The sequence below is a fragment of the Alligator mississippiensis genome, chromosome 2, assembly GCF_030867095.1.
Source record: "Alligator mississippiensis isolate rAllMis1 chromosome 2, rAllMis1, whole genome shotgun sequence".
Classification (NCBI taxonomy): Eukaryota; Metazoa; Chordata; order Crocodylia; family Alligatoridae; genus Alligator; species Alligator mississippiensis.
Window position 1 is genome coordinate 163,394,671 of NC_081825.1, and position 19,429 is coordinate 163,414,099.

The 19,429-nt window shown below is 44.8% G+C and overlaps 1 protein-coding gene across 2 annotated transcripts in view; it reads right to left on the minus strand.

The window, feature by feature from the left end:
* The window catches only part of LOC102558797 (sodium/hydrogen exchanger 9B2), a 29,701-nt gene extending 11,629 nt beyond the window's left edge, over positions 1–18,072 (minus strand). The window contains exons 1-8 of one of the 2 annotated variants that reach the window (XM_006272724.4): positions 17,724–18,070; positions 15,802–15,922; positions 14,843–14,946; positions 14,100–14,280; positions 13,078–13,248; positions 8,112–8,254; positions 5,635–5,762; positions 4,696–4,871 (exon numbers count right to left, since the gene is read on the minus strand). In XM_006272724.4, coding sequence (XP_006272786.1) covers positions 4,696–4,871; positions 5,635–5,762; positions 8,112–8,254; positions 13,078–13,248; positions 14,100–14,280; positions 14,843–14,938 — 895 coding nt within the window. In that variant the 5' untranslated portion in view covers positions 14,939–14,946; positions 15,802–15,922; positions 17,724–18,070. Of the gene's footprint in view, positions 1–4,695; positions 4,872–5,634; positions 5,763–8,111; positions 8,255–13,077; positions 13,249–14,099; positions 14,281–14,842; positions 14,947–15,801; positions 15,923–17,723 lie in introns of both variants that reach the window. The other variant, XM_019488048.2, reaches the window with a different exon arrangement.
* Positions 18,073–19,429: the final 1,357 nt, after the last annotated feature.

Here is a 19,429-nt window from a genome sequence, read left to right on the forward strand (position 1 = left end):
CTATCCCCAATACAAAATATAGGAAAGCAGCCCTACCCACATTTGGGAGAAAAATATATAGGGCTTGATGTAATCCCACATTCAAAGTAATCCTGCATTTTGAACTACATGGGGAGAGGTTCCTTTCCTCTCCACTGAGGGAATACAGGGATGCAGAGACCATGTAGGTGGATGGAAGTAGTGAGTATGTTGCATGCTTTCTCCTCATAACTGAAGACATCCATCCACTTAAATAAAAAGCAGTTGAGATTTTGGCGTTTTCTCTAGGGTATAGCAAGTCCAAGGCAGGAGCAAAGCTGTAGAGCAGGAGCTTTTCAGCATACTAGGCTCTGTTTAGGACCCTGGGTAGAAGTCAGTGTGGAAATTCACACTGCCATTGGCAGAACTGATTTCTCCATTTGTATTTCTAAATAAGAAGTAGAGTACTGAGTGGAGACAACTATGGCAGTGCAGCTCCTGTCTAGGAACACTACCAACAGAAGACTAGGGAAGAGCTCACAATCAAGGTGTTCTCTCACAGATGCCCCATAATCTGCAGTATTAGTACTTGATGTCTCCATAAATCGTTAAGGTCTATGCTGTTGCAAGGCAACATTCTGCCTCTCATATGTGGCTGCTATGGGTAAGAAAGTATCTGGAAACCTGAGAAGATGGAGACTTTATTCCTCATGTGGTTTTGGGGTGGTTTTTTTTTTGGGGGGGGGGGTTTGGAGAGGAGTGGGAGGCAGAGGGAGGGGGGAAGGGAATGATATAGTTCACACGTGAAAAGTGACAAGCATTTTCTGAAACAGATTAGTTCAGTTTGTGAAGAATTACTTAAAACAATTTAATTTCCAATATTTTCTTGAGAGATGAAGGAAACGTATGCCGTATTTATAGGAGATGACTGGTGAAAGCCATCCTTAACCTATCATCAGCACTCAAAAGTAAGAAAAGCTGTTCATAAAATTCTCACTGATAAAAATGACTACTACGAGCTTCAATCTCACCATACTTCCATCCAACTTTCTCTTGAATATTCCAGCACCAACATCTCCTCTTTAGACACGATGATCAGTATCCAGAATGATAAAATACAGACCATGTTATACAAGAAACCCACAGACCAACATACATATCTGCACAGAACCAGCAATCACCCTAAACACACTAAAAAAGCTGCAATATACAAGCAAGCCCTCAGACACCTCACCAATCTTAAAAAGGTTTTTACCCAACAAGGACACTCCTCCAGAGAGATAGATTACACGTTTGAAAGAGCCACCCGGATACCATGTGAAGAATTGCTGCAGTACAGAAGAAAACCCCCCACAAATTGCACACCGTTGGTGATGACATATCACCCCTCCCTCAAACCCATACAGAAAATCCTCAAACAATTGCAACCCGTTCTAGAAAGAGATCTTCCCAGAGGCACCCATCTTAGCCTTCAAACAAGCACTGAACTTCGCTTACCTCATCACCAGAAGCAACCTTCCTCAAGCCCAGAACACACCCAATGGATCCAGACCATGCTATGACAGAAATGCAAAACCTGCCAACACATCTCCACCACCCCCACTATTACTACACCCCACAACAGAGCCATCAATGTTCCCAGATCTTACAGATGCACCTCCAGAAATGTAATATATCTCATCCAGTGCACCAAATGCCCTGATGGAAAATACGTAGGAGAGACCAAACAACAACTGTGCACCAGAATGAACGCACACCAGAAATCTATCAAAGACAAGAATACCCAATTATCTGTGGGGGCACATTTCTCACAGGAGGGCCACTCTCTCTCCAATCTCTCAGTTCTAATCCTCAAAGGGAACTTACAAAACACTTCTCAGAGATGAGCCTACAAACTCCACTTCATCAATCTCCTGGATACTAAAAATCCTGGACTAAATATAGACATTGCATTTATGACACATTATAACCTGCCTGACAACTGACTCCCCAGGTACCTCTCCACTATTCATTCCCCTTTTCTACCCCCACCACCCAGCCTGTCTCTCACCCACTGACTCCTCAATTTACATCTTCACTGACTGCCTGTCTTGTATGCATACCAGCCCAGCCTCTGGCTTCTTTACTTTTCATTCCATCCAGGAAGAGCGCACACCAACTGCTGAAACTTCCTCAGCCTGATGAAGGGTTTTTGAACCCGAAAGCTTGCTTAAAATTTTTTTTCCAACTATTTAAGTTGGTCTAATAAAAGATATCAGATTCACCCAAATAATTTTGTCTGCCTATGAGCTTCAATTAGCATTCCTCTAAAAAACTTCCCCTTAGAGAGTGAGAGGAGCTTTCAAAGAACAGAACTACTAACACCTGGTTAGTTTTCTCCTGTTTTAATCAATTGTAATATTTTTCCCATAAAAATTTAGCTTAAGGCTAAAGAGCCATGGGGCTCTACAGCCTGGAAAAGTGCAGGTTTGGGTGCTCTGGTAGCCACCTATAAGTTTATCAGGGGTGCTCATCAGGATCTGGGGGAACGTCTGTTCACCAGAGCGCCCCAAGGGATGACAAGATCGAATGGTCACAAACTCCATCGCCACCGATTCAGGCTGGACATAAGAAAGAGCTTCTTCACTGTCTGAGCCCCAAGGTTTGGAATAGACTGCCACCGGAGGCGGTTCAAGCACCCGCTTTGAACGCCTTCAAGACACATTTGGATGCTTATCTTGCTGGGATCTTATGATCCCTGCTGACTTCCTGCCCCTGGAGCAGAGGGCTGGACTTGATGATCTTCCGCGGTTCCTTCCAGCCCAAATGTCTATGAAATCTATGAAGGAAAGCTAGATTATAGATATTTGTCCAGCAGAATCTACTTCACATGAACAGTGAGAACACAGAAGTTGGAAATGCTGGTGAATTATTTTGTTTCCATTTACTCAGTCATCACCAGGGATTTGCGTTTTCTGTTTGCCACAGAAAAATGGGAGTAAACAGCTGATTTTACCTTTTGCTGGAGGCAAATGCGGATTTCTTGTTTTACTGGAGGAACCTGCACATTTTCCAGTTTTGCAATGAGTTCTCTGCAGGCTGGCAGAGCTCTGACAGCCTGCAGGGAGCTGGGAGGGAACAGGAGGAGAGCAGTGAGGCAGGGGGAGCCACATACATTTACATGCACATGGCCCCAGGCAGTATGGAGAGCAGCTCCCACAGATAATTGGGGGGGGGGGTGGAGATTGAGTCCCCCATAGGGAGGGAGGGAGGGAGCTGGCTAGGGCTGGGACTGCTGTCCAGCCAGGAGAGTGTGTGGGGCTTGGGGTCCCGGGCTGCAATGTACAGCTGCAGGGCACCAGCAGGGAGTGGGACAGGGCCCCAGGTGGTTTGTCAGGGGGGCGGGGGCTGGCTCCCTGCCACAGCGCACACTCCCAAGGGGGGCTGGGAGGACTTGTGCCCCCCAGATCTGTGCACAGGGCAGGCATGGGCTGCAGATGCGGGCTCCCGCCCTGCTGCCCTCCCCCAGGTCCTCTGCAGCCCAGTGGGCATGACCTGGCATGGCAGGGTACAGCAGGGCTGTGCGGAGAAGCTGCTTGCTGCTGCGAGCTCCCCGCTGCCCTGGCGGTGCACCTGCTGTCCATGGGGCTGCTTTGAGGGGTGCAACCCTGCACTGCTGCCCTCAAAGCATTCCTGCATGCAGGAGGTGCATTGCCAAGGCAGCAGAACTCTCAGCAGTGAGTAGCTTCTCCACGCAGCCCTGCTGTGCCCTGCCATGCCGGGTTGTGCCTGCCAGGGTGTGGAGGCCCCGGGGGAGGGCACCAGGGTGGGAGTCCATGCCTGCAGCCCGTGCCTGCCCTGCTCACAGATCTGGGGGGTTCAGGTCCCCCCTGTCCCCTTCGGGAGTGTGTGCTGTGGTGGGGAGCCAGCCGCTCCCTCCCCGCCCCTGCAGCAGGGGGGTGTGGCAGGGGCTGTGGACCCAGGTCCATAACCCTGGCAACTGGGGGCCCCCTCCAGCCAGGCTAAATAAGGAGGGGCTGTGGGTGGGGGGTGAGGGACACCAGCAAGGCTGTGGGACCAGTGTGGGGGGGTGGGGAAATGAGAGGCACAAGCAGGGCAGGGGGGTCTGTGGGGAGCCTTTCATTTTAATAACGGATTGGGGGGGGGGTGTTTATTAGAGAATTTGTGATCTCTTTTATCAGAGAATTTGCGATTTTATACCAGGGAAAACCAGAATCCCTGGTCATCACAAATCCACAAGAAATACTGATGCACCTTGATGAAGCACCTTAATCTAAGCACCTTGATGAAGGATACCAAGGGCAAGTGTGTTGGGAGAAAAACTCAGATCTCCCAATCATCAGCATCATGTAAACATGTTTTCCTGTATATAAAAGTACCTGTTTAGCACCATAATCTTGGTGAATATAGAGACCATCTGGTACCTTTAGATCAAGAAAGCATGTCAGAGAGATGTAGTGTAATGGGGTCCAGCCACAGCAGCTGGGTGAGTGTCAAGCTGGGGGAGTTAATCTATTAAGGCTGTATAGCACAAAAACCTCAAAACTGGGAATGCCTTGTGCAGGCTCCTCTGCATATGGGAAATTTCACTCCACTGTTGGAGTTACCAGCATCCATCAAAACTCCTTTTGATTCATCAAATTAATTTATAACAATTCCATCACAGTAGACAATAGATTCCTTAAAACATTTCTAAATGTGTCTTGGCTTTTGCCATCTCTGAATTAGCTGGCATACCTGTAGAGAAAGCCATGCCTAAACAGGTATTGAAACCTGTGATCGCCAAGATGTCATCAATGCTTCCAGAAGCCATTAGCAAGGTAGGGATTCCCTTTTCAACACCATATCCTCCTGCCTGCAAAATCAGCATAGAGGGGACTACAACAGCTGGAGAGACAGCACCTAGAACAAAACTAAAAAATGCACAATCCTTACAAATGACATACAAAACTGGGAAAGTTATCAGTCCCTTTTCCTCCATTACAAATATACAAAATTCCCATTTTTAGGTGTTGTCCTTTCTCTGAACTGCTCACAACCAAGATGTGTAAACTGGCAGTCCATGTTTGCTACCCCCACCAATTCAGTGGTGTCAAAATACAGAGCTTGATGGAATAAGATGGAAAAGCAGCCCTCCCTCAACAATACTGCTCCAAAAACAGAGGGCTTGCTGGATGTTTACACTTGCTTTTAATAGCGAGTGCTCTTTAAGTAACATTCTGAACTCTAATACTTACTGGTCCAAGTAGTATGTTTACAATAATATTTCTTCCTGTACCCGAAGACCTTCTGTGTTTCAGACCAAGCCATGAGAATCCTGACCTGATTTACTTATTTTTAAGCCACCCTCTAGCAACCTCCTTCCTAAGACCAGAATCTCTGCCAGAGAATTGTGGCACAGCTAGATTTCCTTCATAATGTGAACATCTTCCTCAAATCAGCTCTAAGAACATGGCATGAAGCACTTTCTTACAGGGCCTGGAACAGCATTTTACCATGAGATAACCAGCAGTGAACCTTCATCTTCTGCTTGGCAGTACATCGGTCATATGTTTAGACCCCGGGGATACCTGTGTCATGCATTAATTCAAGAAAAGATCCCCAGCAGGTAGACAGGCACCATCATAGTAAAAAGTCATTCAGTTTTGTTATATAGGAGAAAGGAAAGTAAGTTACCCTAATATAAATCCCCATTGCCATGGCAAACCCAGGAGGAAATGGGAGAGAATAGCAGCAGCACATGTCTCTGTGATGCAGGGCCCAAAAGAAAGCCTTAGACAGACTGCCTTTAATTTCATAAGTGCCTGAAACATAAACATATTTCCACATTAGCAACAGTAACAACACTTTGATTTCATAAAAGGCAAAAGCATTTTAAGATCCACTCAGGTTTATAAAAGAAGTACTGTCGCCCTTGTATAGTACAGTGAAGTTCATTGTAAAACTTCATTTCCATGTATCGGGGTGTCAAACATACAGCCCACAGAGCTCTGTCATCTGGCCTCCAGGGCTCCTAGAGGGGCTGCGAATTCGGGGATAGGGTCCTGTTAGGGACATAGGTTGATGGCACAGAGCAACAACTGTGTTAAACCCTGTGGCTCCTTCATGCCACTCATCTTGCTGCTGTCAGGTCTGCACCCAGCCCCCAAGGAGCCCTGCAGGGTGCAGCTAGCCAAGGAGCCCCAAGATCCACAGCTGGCCCGGGAGGCTGGGTGAGTTAGACACTCCTAGCATACAAGACATAGTTCAAGCATTCAGCTTGGATCAGAATTTCAAACTCCGGGAATTTTGGCAGTGTTGGGATCCCAAGATTTTACCCTACCTTGTTTGAAAATTTTATTTCTTGGTCTGGGTTCAGCAAATATTTGCTGACCCAATATATGAGAAAAATAGGGTCTAGGGTGTGTTCAGATTCTACAGTGAATGTTGTGGAGACAAAGGAGGATCTGGCTGGAGCAGATGGTGGCCCCAAATGGAAATATAGTTGTAATGCCACTTTTCTGGCAACCTTAATTTGGAGAAGTGGATAATTTGGGACAGAAGAGAAGTAAAGTGCTTAGAGGAGAAACAGGCTTCATTTCAGAAGTCAGGGTATATATGAACTGATGGTATGCCCTTGCTACAAACATTAGAAGTCATTTAACAATGCTCCTATACTAAAACAAGCTCCTGGCTTGTAGTGATCTTCCATGGCATGGTATAGTTTACTCCTGTTTCAAGTAAGAACTACCAGAGCAAATAGCAACTTTGCCTGTCTATACCATAGTTTCTCAACCTGTGGTTCACGTACCCCTTGGGGTACATGAGATATGTAGTGGGTACGCGGGTACTCCAACACTCTCTCTCTCACTCTCTGGCAAAACATTTGATGTGCCGCATGTTGCATGGAGCTTTAAATTTCCCAGTAATAATTTGGCATGCCGTGCTTTGCGTGGCACTGGGTTCAGCCCTCCTAGCTTTGGCCTACATCACCTCTAGCCCAGGTACATACTTGAGTTGTGCACCCCTGGTGTAAAAGGTGGCAACCCTACCCACGCCAGATCAGACATCTGTCATATCACGGCCATATATACACAGCCCTCCTTCCAACATATGGCACACATTAGTCTGTAAATATAAAATCCCCTGGAAAATTGAGTGTTGGGATACTTATTAACATTTTCCAAAGTTAGAGGGTACTTGCTACTTAAAAGGTTGAGAAACACTGGTCTATACCATGGGAGAGTATTGCTGCAATTACACTAATGCCTGGGTACCAATAACTAAAACTACATTACATCTTCTCTGCAGACAAGACTGTACTACAGACCACTAAAATTACCACAGGGAGAAAAAAAATGGACTCAAAGATTTGGTCTGAAAATATATATACTACAAAGGGAAAACAGCGTCTAATTACTGAAGTGGTCATCGAACTGTGGGCAATGTCAAGCCACCTAATACTAAAAGGCCCTTTCAATACAGAGCTCAATGATGCTATAAAGAAAAGTTTAGAGAAAACTAGAATTGGTGTAACCTAATGCTTTCTGGCATTTTCTTTAGCTGTAAAAGCAAAAAAAAAATTTCTGGCCATATTATAAACTCCCTACCAAGCCTTTACCTTGCCTGAAAAAAGTGGTCAGGCTCATCCCACCTTCTCAACATTTAATAGCTTGATTGCAGTTCTCTGAGTTTTGAAAAAAGACAGGAGCTCTCATTTGTTAGCCCCTTCCTTTTTCATGTTGGGAATCTATCCAGCCTCTCTGACTGGAAGAGGAATTATTTTTTGCTCACAGAGACAAGACAAAGGCTTTATAGGAAAAGCTAACTAAATCAATTGAAATGTATACTGCTTGCAAATCAAGGTAAGAGTGCATCTCACTGTGATAACCTACTCCCAAAAAACAAAAATCTTCTTTAGGGGAAAAGAGGAGGGAGAGGATCACAAAACAGTCTGGCTCAGCCTATTTTATGAATTCAGCACAGAGTACTGATTTTATTAACCTTCCCTGATGGAATACTATATCTTATTTTCAATTCTGAAGCAGATGCAATAGCAAAAACCTTTAATACAAAAGTTTATGAGACTGAACAGTTTGATGACACCTTCAAAAATAGTTTGTCATATATTTTGTATTTGTACATTAGTACATCAGAAACACTCTGTACTGTACCTTTGCATCAAGGCCAAGCCCTGCTCGGATCAAGATAATGGAAAGGGCAATATTTCTCAGTACTGCTGACCAGTTTGTCTTTATCTGGACTATGTCACTGATGAAAGGAGTGTTGCGGATGAGAAAACCAGCAAGTAACATTCCTTAAAAAAAAAAAAAAAAGGCATATCTTTTGAACAAGACATAATCATTCCTATATTACAGAAGTGTCTAGAGTCCCAAGATAAGTCCGTGCTGTACTAAGAACTATGGAAACACATAATAAAAAGCAAAGAAACAGTCCTTGTCCTGTTATTATCCCCATTTTACAAGTGGGGGACTGAGGGCCCTGAAATACATTACATTTAAGATGTGATTAACATGTTAACTGTTAAACAGAAACATTAATCTGGCCACAAGTTAATGCCAATGTATGGTGTAATAATAGCAAATGAACCAGAGATATTCCATGTATAACAACTTTGTTGCTCATTTGTAAATGCCTTAAAATGAACATGTGGCATATAGGGACTGACCCACAATGTATTCTGACACTCAGCTGAGTGCAGGAATCCAGCACGGAGCAACCCCAGGGTCCAGAACATAGTCATACCCCACCCAATCCTAGATCCAGTGCCCCCATCTGATCCCTGAAGGCAGAGTGGGGGAGCCCCATGAGCCTAACATTAAAGTACATCTTCCCAATCTCAGGTTCACTGAACACAGCTGCACACCTTGTTTTTAAATTCCCAGGGTGCCCATGGAAGTGAAAGCTGGGGATCTGAGAGCCCTTGGCTCCCCAACTGCAGGTGCTGCTTCAAGGTGCAAGGTATGGGAAGCTGGGAGGTCCCAGATCATAGGGGATTTAAAGACCTCTGCTGAAGCAGCTTCCCTGGGTTTTCCCACTAGGGACTTTAAATCTCATGCCCAGCAGCTCTGGCTGGGCTGCCCAGCACAGAGGTTCAGAGGCTCCCAGCAAGGTGGAAGAGGAGGGATCAAAGGGCTCAGTCACTTGTAGACTTCATTATGATTACGAACCTGAGCTCCCCATGCACTGGCAAGTAATAATGGCATGACTGGGATCTGATCCCTGATTCCACAATCACACTTCCTTTCATGCATGTGCAGAGTGGCAGGAGGCACAATTGTTGGGACTGGGGATCAGATCCTATCCAACCATTAAATGAATGTGCCAGAGTCATAAGGCACAGAGATTACGACACTTCTGTTCAGTGTTATCCCACTGAGCATACATGGCACTTGGATACACAATGGACTACAGAATGGAGATTTTCCATTCATGTGTAGGCCATTATAGAATACACGGCCAACCAGGGGCATAGACAATTTTATATTTTTAAGTGATATATATATTTTTTTTTTTTTACAGAGGAAACGAAGATGATTTAATGGTTGTCATTTATTTTAAACAAAGAAATGGGCAAGAACTGCAGCACTTTGTTCCTTTGAAAATCTGGCCTAAAACATTTCACAGTATAAAAATTAAACTCTTTGTTTTTAGTTCTTTAAGAATTCATGAAAAGGAATTAGGAAAAGAATTTTAGTCTTCTACTCTTATTTGCTAGGTAAGCTATTAATCAAATTCTACCTCTTGCAAATATTTATTTGGCAGTTCTTTTCCACTTTGATGTTTTTGCTGCTTTATATCAGATCTGCTCTATAAATAAAAAATATTTTTTCACCTTTTTATCACAGACCTGCAATGTTCTATTTTAAGGCTTAATCCTGCAAAATGCATACACTGGGGCACAGTTTATTTATATTTTATGAAATTTAACACAATATAGACTTTAAAAAATACTGTACTCAAGTCAGCCACAGAATGCTGGCCGTGCTCTAATAAGCCTTGGCTGTGGCTTTTATTTGACCCGGAATAACATTTTAGGCACTTTTTGTTCTTCAGACACCCTTCAGGAAAAACATGATTCATTTGTACCTTACTATGAAAATTACATCAGCATTTGTGTTGCAATACTGGTCACAAGCCTTATGCCATGCTTGTGAAATGTTATGGTTGTTATAACTATACAGTTTTGATAATCACAGTCTCTTTAGGTCCTTCACTGTCCTATGTAGGGCTGTCACAGAGGGTGCAGAGAGAAGTTATATTTATCATGCAAATGGCCCCCTGAAAGCTCTCTATAGCTGTGTCGTGACAGAGCACTTTAAAAGTGGCCAACTGCATGACAAATTAACCTTCATCTAATGAGGGATCAGATGAAGGCGCTCCAAAGTGGAACACCTCAAGGAATTTGTGTTTCCTAGGGTCAATCCGTCAGTATGATCAGGGCTTAGCTGCATCAGCCCGGCCCCTCCCCCAGTGCTATCTGCAAGAAATGGGATAAGGGGGGAGGAGGAGGGAGAGCTGTGGTGCACGGCCTGAGTTGGAGGGGGGTGGGTGGATTGCAGCTCCCCTGCCTTGTGGGCCTTCCCCCCCCCCCGCCCCTTCCTTCAGTTCAGGCTGGACAAGTCCCAGACCACAGCTCCCCCTCCCCATTCCCTTCCTGCAGACAGCACTGGAGCTGGGAGGGGGAGTGGGGTTGCATCAACCCAGCCCTGACTGAGGGACAGGCAGGCAGGCTTGATCCCCCACCCACCCAACAGGCTGTCTGTTGGGTTGGGTGGGGAGGAGGAAGGCATGTTGCTCTAACTCATAGTTCTTTATGCAAAGTGCAGTGAGTTAGAGCAGGGACCTGCATGTCTCTCAGTGCCCAGAGATCCCTCAACAGCACACAGAGGATGTACAATGTCCCCCCAAGGAAGCTGATGATTCCTTCAAATAGTCTTATCATAATATAAAGCTACCTAGAAGTCATAGGCTAAATTCCACTTAAAAAGGGTAGAAAAGAATATCTATATGCAAAGATTACTTTAGACAGCAGGAGCCAAACTTTTTGGAAGGCTTGTCATGAATTAGCAACACATCCACCCCACTCCAAACCCTTTCCCCTGCCTGATCTGCTTCTCTGCTTTGTTTCCTGCCCAATCTGTTACTGTGTTACCTGTTCCCTATCTGAACTGCCATGCACCACACACTGAGGCTGGCTGTGCCACTTGTGATGCACCTAATAAGACATTTATTTTTCTCCCCTTCTTTGATTCCTAGAGGTTCAGATGTTCTTCAAATATGAGAAATCGTTAGCATGAAGATTGTTATAAGCAGCTTACCAGGCATGTGCTATCCTGCTTAGGGTTTTGTTCTTGCCTAAGATTACTTACCTAACAAGTAGATTCATGCTCACATTATAACTCTTGAATAAAGGACTAATTTACAAAAGACAAACCAGTACAATCAGAAACTGTAGTTCATTAAAAAAAAAGGTTTAAACTAGGAACGAAGGATTGGAAGGAACCTCCTCAATCATCAAATCCAGTTCTCAGTACTCCAAACAACCAGCCTTACATGATCTCTTTGCAAAAATCTTTTGTCCTCTTTCTCTTATTCATTTGAATCTCTTCTTACGTGTAAGCCAAATTAATGTAAAACAAGTGCTATCTCTGAATGGTGTTCTACCTAATGTCATATGCCACTTAATTCATGATCTTGGTAACACATGTATAAATTAAAAATCAATCATATTTATGGCCCAGAATCTAGTACATGCCTTCATGCCATCTACAAGCCCACTTTCTTCAACTACTCAATGTAAGAAGTTAGCAACATATCTTATCAGAAAAATTTTGCTGAACCTTTTTGTTTTGATACAAAAAGCATTTCCCATTATAGGCGATGTGTAGAGGGGACACTGGAGGGCAGGTGCCTTCCCCTGAGATTGCCTGCTGCCAGCTTCTGCAGGCAGTTGCTGCTCGCCCCCACCCACCCTTGCCACTGATGGGGCCAGTGGTGGCTGCAGGCAGTCCCTGCTCACCACCCTCCCCCACTGACAGAGGCTGCAGGCAGTCCGCGCTCTCTGCCATGGTGCCCTCTCAGTTGTGGGAGACACCAGTTGTTCATGCTTCCCAAAAAGTCCAAACACTCTGCGAACCTATGCTGATTTCATTTAGGGACAAACTTTACAAAAAGTTTCCAATGTGGAAAAAGATGAGATTTCAACATCTGTATAACAACCTGGGTTGAATTTTTGTGACAATTTTAATCTCAATTTTTTATTTTTTATAATACAAAAAAAAAGAAATGAAATAGAAACAAAGCATTTTGACTAATCTAAAATAACTTTCTTTAAAATTTTCCATTGCAGGGAATTTGGAATTTTTCAGGTTTTGCTATTATTTGAAAAAACAAAAAAACAAAAACAACCCCCCCACCAAAATACAAATTCCAAAAACTTGCAGGAAATGGACATTCTTTGGTCAGCAACCTGTGACAAAATCTGGAGTCAAGTCAGCAATCACAGTAGAAAGTTTGCATCAAGGCAATCAGAAGCAGTAGCAACAGATTGTTTGGGATAAGTGGTGGAGAAAGATATTTTTAACGTCCTCCCCTTTAAAACATTTTCAAAACCTGCCCAAGATAGATGCAAGAGAGATCAACAGTAGCATCTTACATTATGAATTTATTATTATGTGAACTGTGAACTGGTTGATTGTGCTCACACTTAACAATCCTGGATTCAAATTCTAGGGTGGCTATAGTTCAGGGACTGAGAACTATTGAAAGGATTTTGAACTTTGTGGCTCAGGGAAAAAGCCAGGCCCTGAAAATTAAGATATCAGAATGAGACAAAATAGAACGAGGGGTAAAAGGGTGGTGAGGTGAGGAAAAGAAAGAGTAGATTTTCCTGCACTGGCTTATTCTGGGGTTTTTGCATCTTCCTCCAAAGCATTTGATGTCAGTCAATCCCAAAGCCAGGATTACAGACTAAACAGACCTTTGGTCTCAACCAATATGCAAATTTGCATGTTTCTAACCAAAATTTCTGAGTCCCAAATCTCATCATACTAGTCAAACAACAATACTATGCAAGGCAAAAGTAAAAGAAGAAAGAATATGGAACGTGAGACTTACCAAGAAGAGGAGGTAGAGGTGGCAGTGTAGGTATTTTAATAAGCCCAAATATTTTACCTCCAGCGACAGCAAAAAAATAGAGTAGCAAAACTGCGAACAAGTTTCCACCTGGCAGACACTCCTTCCCTGTAATAGCCCAGGCCACAGCCCAAACTAGAGCCACTGCTGCAACTGCAACAAGAAAGGAGCCATGTGATTAATCCTCTTTCAGAATAGACTTGTTCATTTTTCATTCATGTTTGCAGTTTTTTTTGGTGTGGAGTGATCAGTAATTTACTTTATTTAGATTTAATGCCAGTTTCTCATAAGCTTTCATATTCAGATTGTGAGCTGACCCTCTGCTTTTGCAGGAACTGAAATACTGCAATAAGCCATAAGAGGGTGTTAGGAATGCATATGGGGAAATGAGTTTATAGGGCTGGGAACGGGATGGAAGGCTATTACAGACATGAGGAATCTCCACTACTTGGGAAGCTTTGCAACCATGGGCGAGGTTAAGAGTTTATCATCTTGCTGAACTTCCAGAGCAGCTAATCTTGTTCTAATGAATAGGTCCAGACTGTCCTTGAAGCCAGTATCTTGGTTTGAAAAGCCTTATACATGCAACATTAGGATTAAGCCCAAAGTAACAAAATAAAGTGGTTTATTAATGACCAAATTTCAACAAAAACCCATCTATTGCACCAGAAATATAATGAGATTATATTATTCTTTACAGTTCGTTTGTGGCTGATAACATTAAGCAGTCTTAAGAGTTCACACCACTGAGCAGAATGATTGAGATAATAAGAGGAGTGTAAACAAGGAGCAGTCAGGGAGTAGGGAAAAATACTAGAAAGTCAAGTCCTTGTTCTCCATCAACATTTTTCTTTCAGAGCAGCTAAAGATTAGAAAATCTGGTTGAAAGCAACGATCTTTCTTCACTATTTACAAAAAAAACCCCATTGTCTGTAACATCTAGAAAACTTAGCAGATTTTGCCTACTCTCCTCTTGAACAGGTGACATGCTTTCCCTTTCATACCGTTTGTCACTATTCGGGCAAGCAAGCCTTGAGGAGGACAAACACATCTTTGCCTCAGTTTCCTTGAACACTTGGACTCTGTCTCAGGTTCCTGAGGTTGCTGTACACTGTTATTTAGTAGAGCTGTTGCTTCTGTTTGTATATTTCCATCTGTGCCTTTGGAGTCCAAGGTGGCAGCTTCCTAAATTAAAGCAAAACTCTCTCAGAAACAATATCATATTAATTTGTAATGAGCTACTACATTAATTATCACCCATTGTTCACTGTAGGCCAGGTCTTCTAAATCAGGGCTTTTTTTTCTTGTAAATATATGTAGCACAAAGCACACTGTGAGATGAGATTTAGTTGCAGACAACCTGCTTTTCCATTATGATGACATGGATCACCAGTCATGACTGCCTAACTTGACTGTGGAAAAGCAACATCAAGGATGTAAGCAAGATATTTTAAAGTTGTATTTTAATACAAATACAGTTGCTGGAAGAAAACATCCTGTTGCCCATAGTTTGAGAATCACCAAAGCAGTCCTAAGATTTACGTATGGTTGTTTGCAACACCTAAACCAACTGATTTTCCACTTTAAGTTGAAGTTATGATCACTATTTTTGAACAGTCAAACACACTAAGGAGAAAAAATACAGTATACATAGTAACTGAGAGGGATGTAATCTCTGTTAAAGTTTTAACGAATCTGGGGACCTAAGAAAAAGGAGAGCCTGAATACAGGTCGTATTTGCAATTACCTGAGTTTTCTGATACACAGGAATAATACCATTGACCGCATCAATAGCTGGCTCTGGATCTTCATTCTCATCTACAATATCCTCCTCCTTCACCATGCTGAGATCTAGAGCAAAACAATAAAATGGTTATGAAACATGAAGAGGAAAAAAAAAATCAAACTATATCATGTTCACCCATTTCAGAACTTTTCAATGTTATTTTTTTCTTTCCCAATTTAAAGAAAAAAAAACGTAATGGAAACCAGCATATATGCAATGAAGATTTTGTATGCAAAAATCACCTATGCTTGAAAAAGTTCGCTACGGTTGTAAAACTTGAAACCTGCATGGATCACAACCAAGGTTGTCTTTAAAACCTTAACATACACTCCTCAACGCCATGGTCCAATATGTACTTTTTAAGCCTAGCAGGAACAAGGAGGAAAAGAATCTGTTTTGTCTGTTATTCCTGGACCATGAAACACAGATGCATCATGAGTAGATGATGCAGGAAAGTCAGCAGGATCTGTGGACACTGTAATGCAACTGGAATGTTCAGAAAATTAAGAGCAAGCAATTGCAACTTTTACAGCATACATGCAAATTGAGATTTTCCATAGACTAAGACTTGGGCAAGTCTATGCTGATTTTTTCAGGGTCCCTGGAAGGTGCTTCTCCCAAGGTCAAGTTCATACCCCAACCATGCTGACAATAGAGCTGTACAAAAAAGTTAAATGACACTGAATGAAGTTCTTAAATATGTATTACTCTACTGTTTGCATCTAATGTGTTAGCTGAACATCTTATGTCATCTAATACCAACATATGTTCAAAGCATTCACTGACCAAAGCATGTCATCTCCTCTGCCTCTCAGAACAGTCAGCCATCAGTGGGACTGTTGCACTTGGCTTCTAGCCTGGTGAGACATTTAATTAGAATATTCCCTCCTTCAAAATAAATTAAAAAAGACTGTACAAACCCTGGTGAGCTCTAATGAGCGTGAGAGAATTCTCCCAGTGCTTTCAGCAGAAGCGTTCAAAACAGTCCCGTCTTTTCTTTCAGTCTGTTCCAGTATCTTGATACTTTTTCCACTTCTAAACCTAAGGAAGGAGGAGGGAAGCATCTATCTAAAACTGACTGAGTCCAGCAAATATCACCACCTCACCTCAGTGCTCAATGTCCACAGTTCCTTACAGACAGCGAGTCACAGCCTGGCTTTAGTCACTAGGGAGGAGTCACACTAGATACCCAGCACTCCTCCTTTCCAAGGGGCTGAAAACACTGCTTCAAAAGACTACCCTGAAGGAAGGGTGCCCTGCAAAGAAGTCAATTCTAGGTACACATTATATTTTTAGGTAAGGATAAGACTGCGATGATCCAGAGCGCTCTTTCCTTTTCCCAGCCAAAGTTCATATATGGCAGAGAGACAGTACAGAGCATTCAAGAACTCTGATTCCTCTTTCACACCCATTTCCCAGCCAGATGCTGCTATATGCTGAAGTCTCTCTCTATTTAACCCTTAATTGCGTTACCCCTGAAATTAGAGATTTGTCATTGCTTCCTTTGAGAGCAGAATCAGGCTCCCAGATGCACTTACCCTAGTTTCACATATCTAATTCTTTGGGGGTTGCATACGTATTCAAGGCCAAGTCTGTGGTTCACGTTGCTATCCTTCTCTCACGCACAGCAAACTCAGTCAACTCTACTTTAGCTCTTCAGGCGTGAGTAGCGTAGCTTAGCAATCACATTACTTTGGCTGAATTTCCACCTTATGCGTGCCACCCAACTCACAGCAGGGACTTTGAGCCAAGATCATCTCATGGTCTTGATATAAGTGTCTGGAAAGGGAGCTGGAGAGCCAGTTCCCACAATTACCAAACCCTCACTTTGTTGTGATATGCTTGATAACACAGGGCGGACTGCTTTGGCAAACAAAAGGAGGCACCATTCAATTGCCAGACTGAAAACTGGGCGTTTCTGTTTAAATTCTTCTGATGTTAAACTGATATTAATGTACTAAGCGATTCAGCTACCCAAGAGGTGGCAAAGGCATAGAAAAAAGAGGAGGATCAGAGTCCTAGGGATGCAGGGCTGGAAGGGGCCTGAGGCTGGATCATCCCTATGAAAACTGTCCCATACAAATGGTCTTCCAGCCCTAGCACCTACCAATCTATGAATCTAGATCTTTTTTCTTTTTTTTTTAAATAAAGACATTTTTCGTGTTCCCAGCCAAATACGTGAGTCAGTCCAGGGCTGTAAGTGGCCTGACAACCCGCAAACATCCTCCACCCCCACCAGGGGCTTCAGATATTTCCAGTCTTTTGCCAGGCATCCTACATGCAGGCCCAAGCTAGGAGCTCAGATACCCCCAAGTGTGGCCTGCCCTCAGTGAGCCCTGTGGCTGCAGGAGCCTCTCATTTCCATCAGGTGGGCTTTAAGCCCCAACACCTCGGGCGGTCCTGAAACGCGCCGGGAGAGCACTTATCCCCGGGAGCGCTGAAGAAAAACGGCCTTCCTGGCCCCACGCACGTGGTGGCTCCCCTGCCAGGTACGGATCTCGACTCTCGGCCAGGGTGCTGCCAACCCCACGGCCGCCCACTCCCACCTCCACGGCAAGGAAAGCGATGTGAAAACAGGCGCTTGTTTGGCCCTTCGCGCCTGAGGACGCCCGAGCCCCGCTTCATCCTCCTTCCTCTTGCGGCTCCTTACGGCCCCGGCACGGGCACCAGCCCCCTAGGCCACGGGGCAGCTGAAGCCGGACTGGGGCTGGGCGGGGCAAGCCGCACCCCGCCACGGGGATGCAGGACGTGGCGGCGGGGAGCCAGGCCGGGCTGGCCGGAGGCGTCCGCAGCAACACGGGGTCCCACCCGCCCCCCTGGCCCGGGACCCCCCGCCGCCTACCTGGGCCGCGCCACTCCTCGGATGCTCGGCCGGGCCTGCCCTGCCCTGGGGCCAGGGGCCGCGCCAGGCGAGCGGAGGCGCCGGTCGTGCCCCCCCCCCCCCCCGGCGCAGCGTCATCCCATCCGCCCGCGCCGCCCTGCTCGGCCCGGCCCGGCCGGCGCCTTCCCTGCTGCTGCTGGTTGCGAGCGGGCGCCCGCGCCCCGGCCCCAGCCGTCGAGCAGCAGGGCTAGAGGGGTCGCCGCCGCCTCGGCCCAGCCCGGCAACCCCCCCGCAACCGCCATCTAGGCACTACATAAACGCGGGGGAGGCGCCTCCTCACGCAACACCTCGGGGGGCTAGCGCAGAGGCCAGGCCGGGTGTCCTCTATTGATACGGAATCCCACGTCTTTATGTCCTTTTGTTTTCTCTTGAAGAGACAAATCATGGACAAAGGCGTGATAGAGTAACAGAAAACCGGCATGTGCTCTGTGCTGCCCCTTCCCCCCAAATAACACCCCACCTGTTTGTCTGCTGGTAAAAAAGAAACTCAAAGCTTTACGAATATGCCAGCGCCCGAGGCCTGGGTTATTCAGGTTGCCATTGAAGAGAAAAACACCTAGCTGGAATCGCACTGGGATGAGTTAGGAACAAGATGCGGGGCTGTGAAATAGGAGCTGCCTTCATTGGGAACAGGCAGGCTCCGGCTGGGGAAACGGCAGGACCCTTTAAAAAAAAAAGAAAACAAAACAAACCCAATGAGAGGGGGCATTAACACCTGGGAAATTAAGAGTTTAAAATGAAGTATGAAGTCCACTGCTGCCCTCAGCACTGCCCAGCTAGAAGTGCTGCTGCCACTGCCAGGCACTTTGATTTCTGCTCCACTCAAACTTTAAAACTAAGGGGCTGCAAGTGCACCATTGCACCCCTTTGGAACCACCTCTGGCTCGAGAAATCCCAGGTAGAGGCCATGCCCCAGAGGAAGGCAACCCCTCACACCCAACTATGACAATCAGTTGGACAGAGAGGGGGCAAGAATTTCTGGGTTTAAGTCCCAGCAGGAGCATTCGCACACCCCAGTCCATGAGGGGCCATCCTGTCTAACACAAGGGCTGGAGAAAAAAGCCATGCATACCAGGCTAACATTTCGGTGCTGTGGCCATAAACAACCCAACAACAACGAGCTGAGCATTCAAGAGATGGATGGATGACACCCGATACTTCTCAACCTCTGTTTTCTAAATGGATAACACCAAGCAACAAAAGGCTACCTCTCCACTCTTGCTGAAATGTGCCCTGGTAATTTTAGGCGAGGGTCTTTAAGCCCTTTGAGATAAACTCTAAAGGGAGGAAGCTATTCTGCCAGACTGGGTTTTCAACATTCGCATTTAGGTCAGTGAACTGACACTAACATTTTGGCTGATCTTGGATTTCCACCCCAAACACTCAGCCCTGATGCAGTAATCATTATTTAGAGGTATCAGGGAGATCTCTCAAGTACCCATATACATTATATGCATACTACACAACACGAACCATCAGATGTTTTGTATCAAATGCTCGTATTTTATACATCTACTGTGCAGAAGATTTCTCTTAAACCACAGATCATATGAAAAGCAACAGCTCCCCCCCTCACCAAGCATAACTCACTTCTGTAATTAGATGATAAAGTCAGACTGCACAGTGCAGCTGTATTTCCATTGGGTGACTGTTTTTCCCCAGAAATA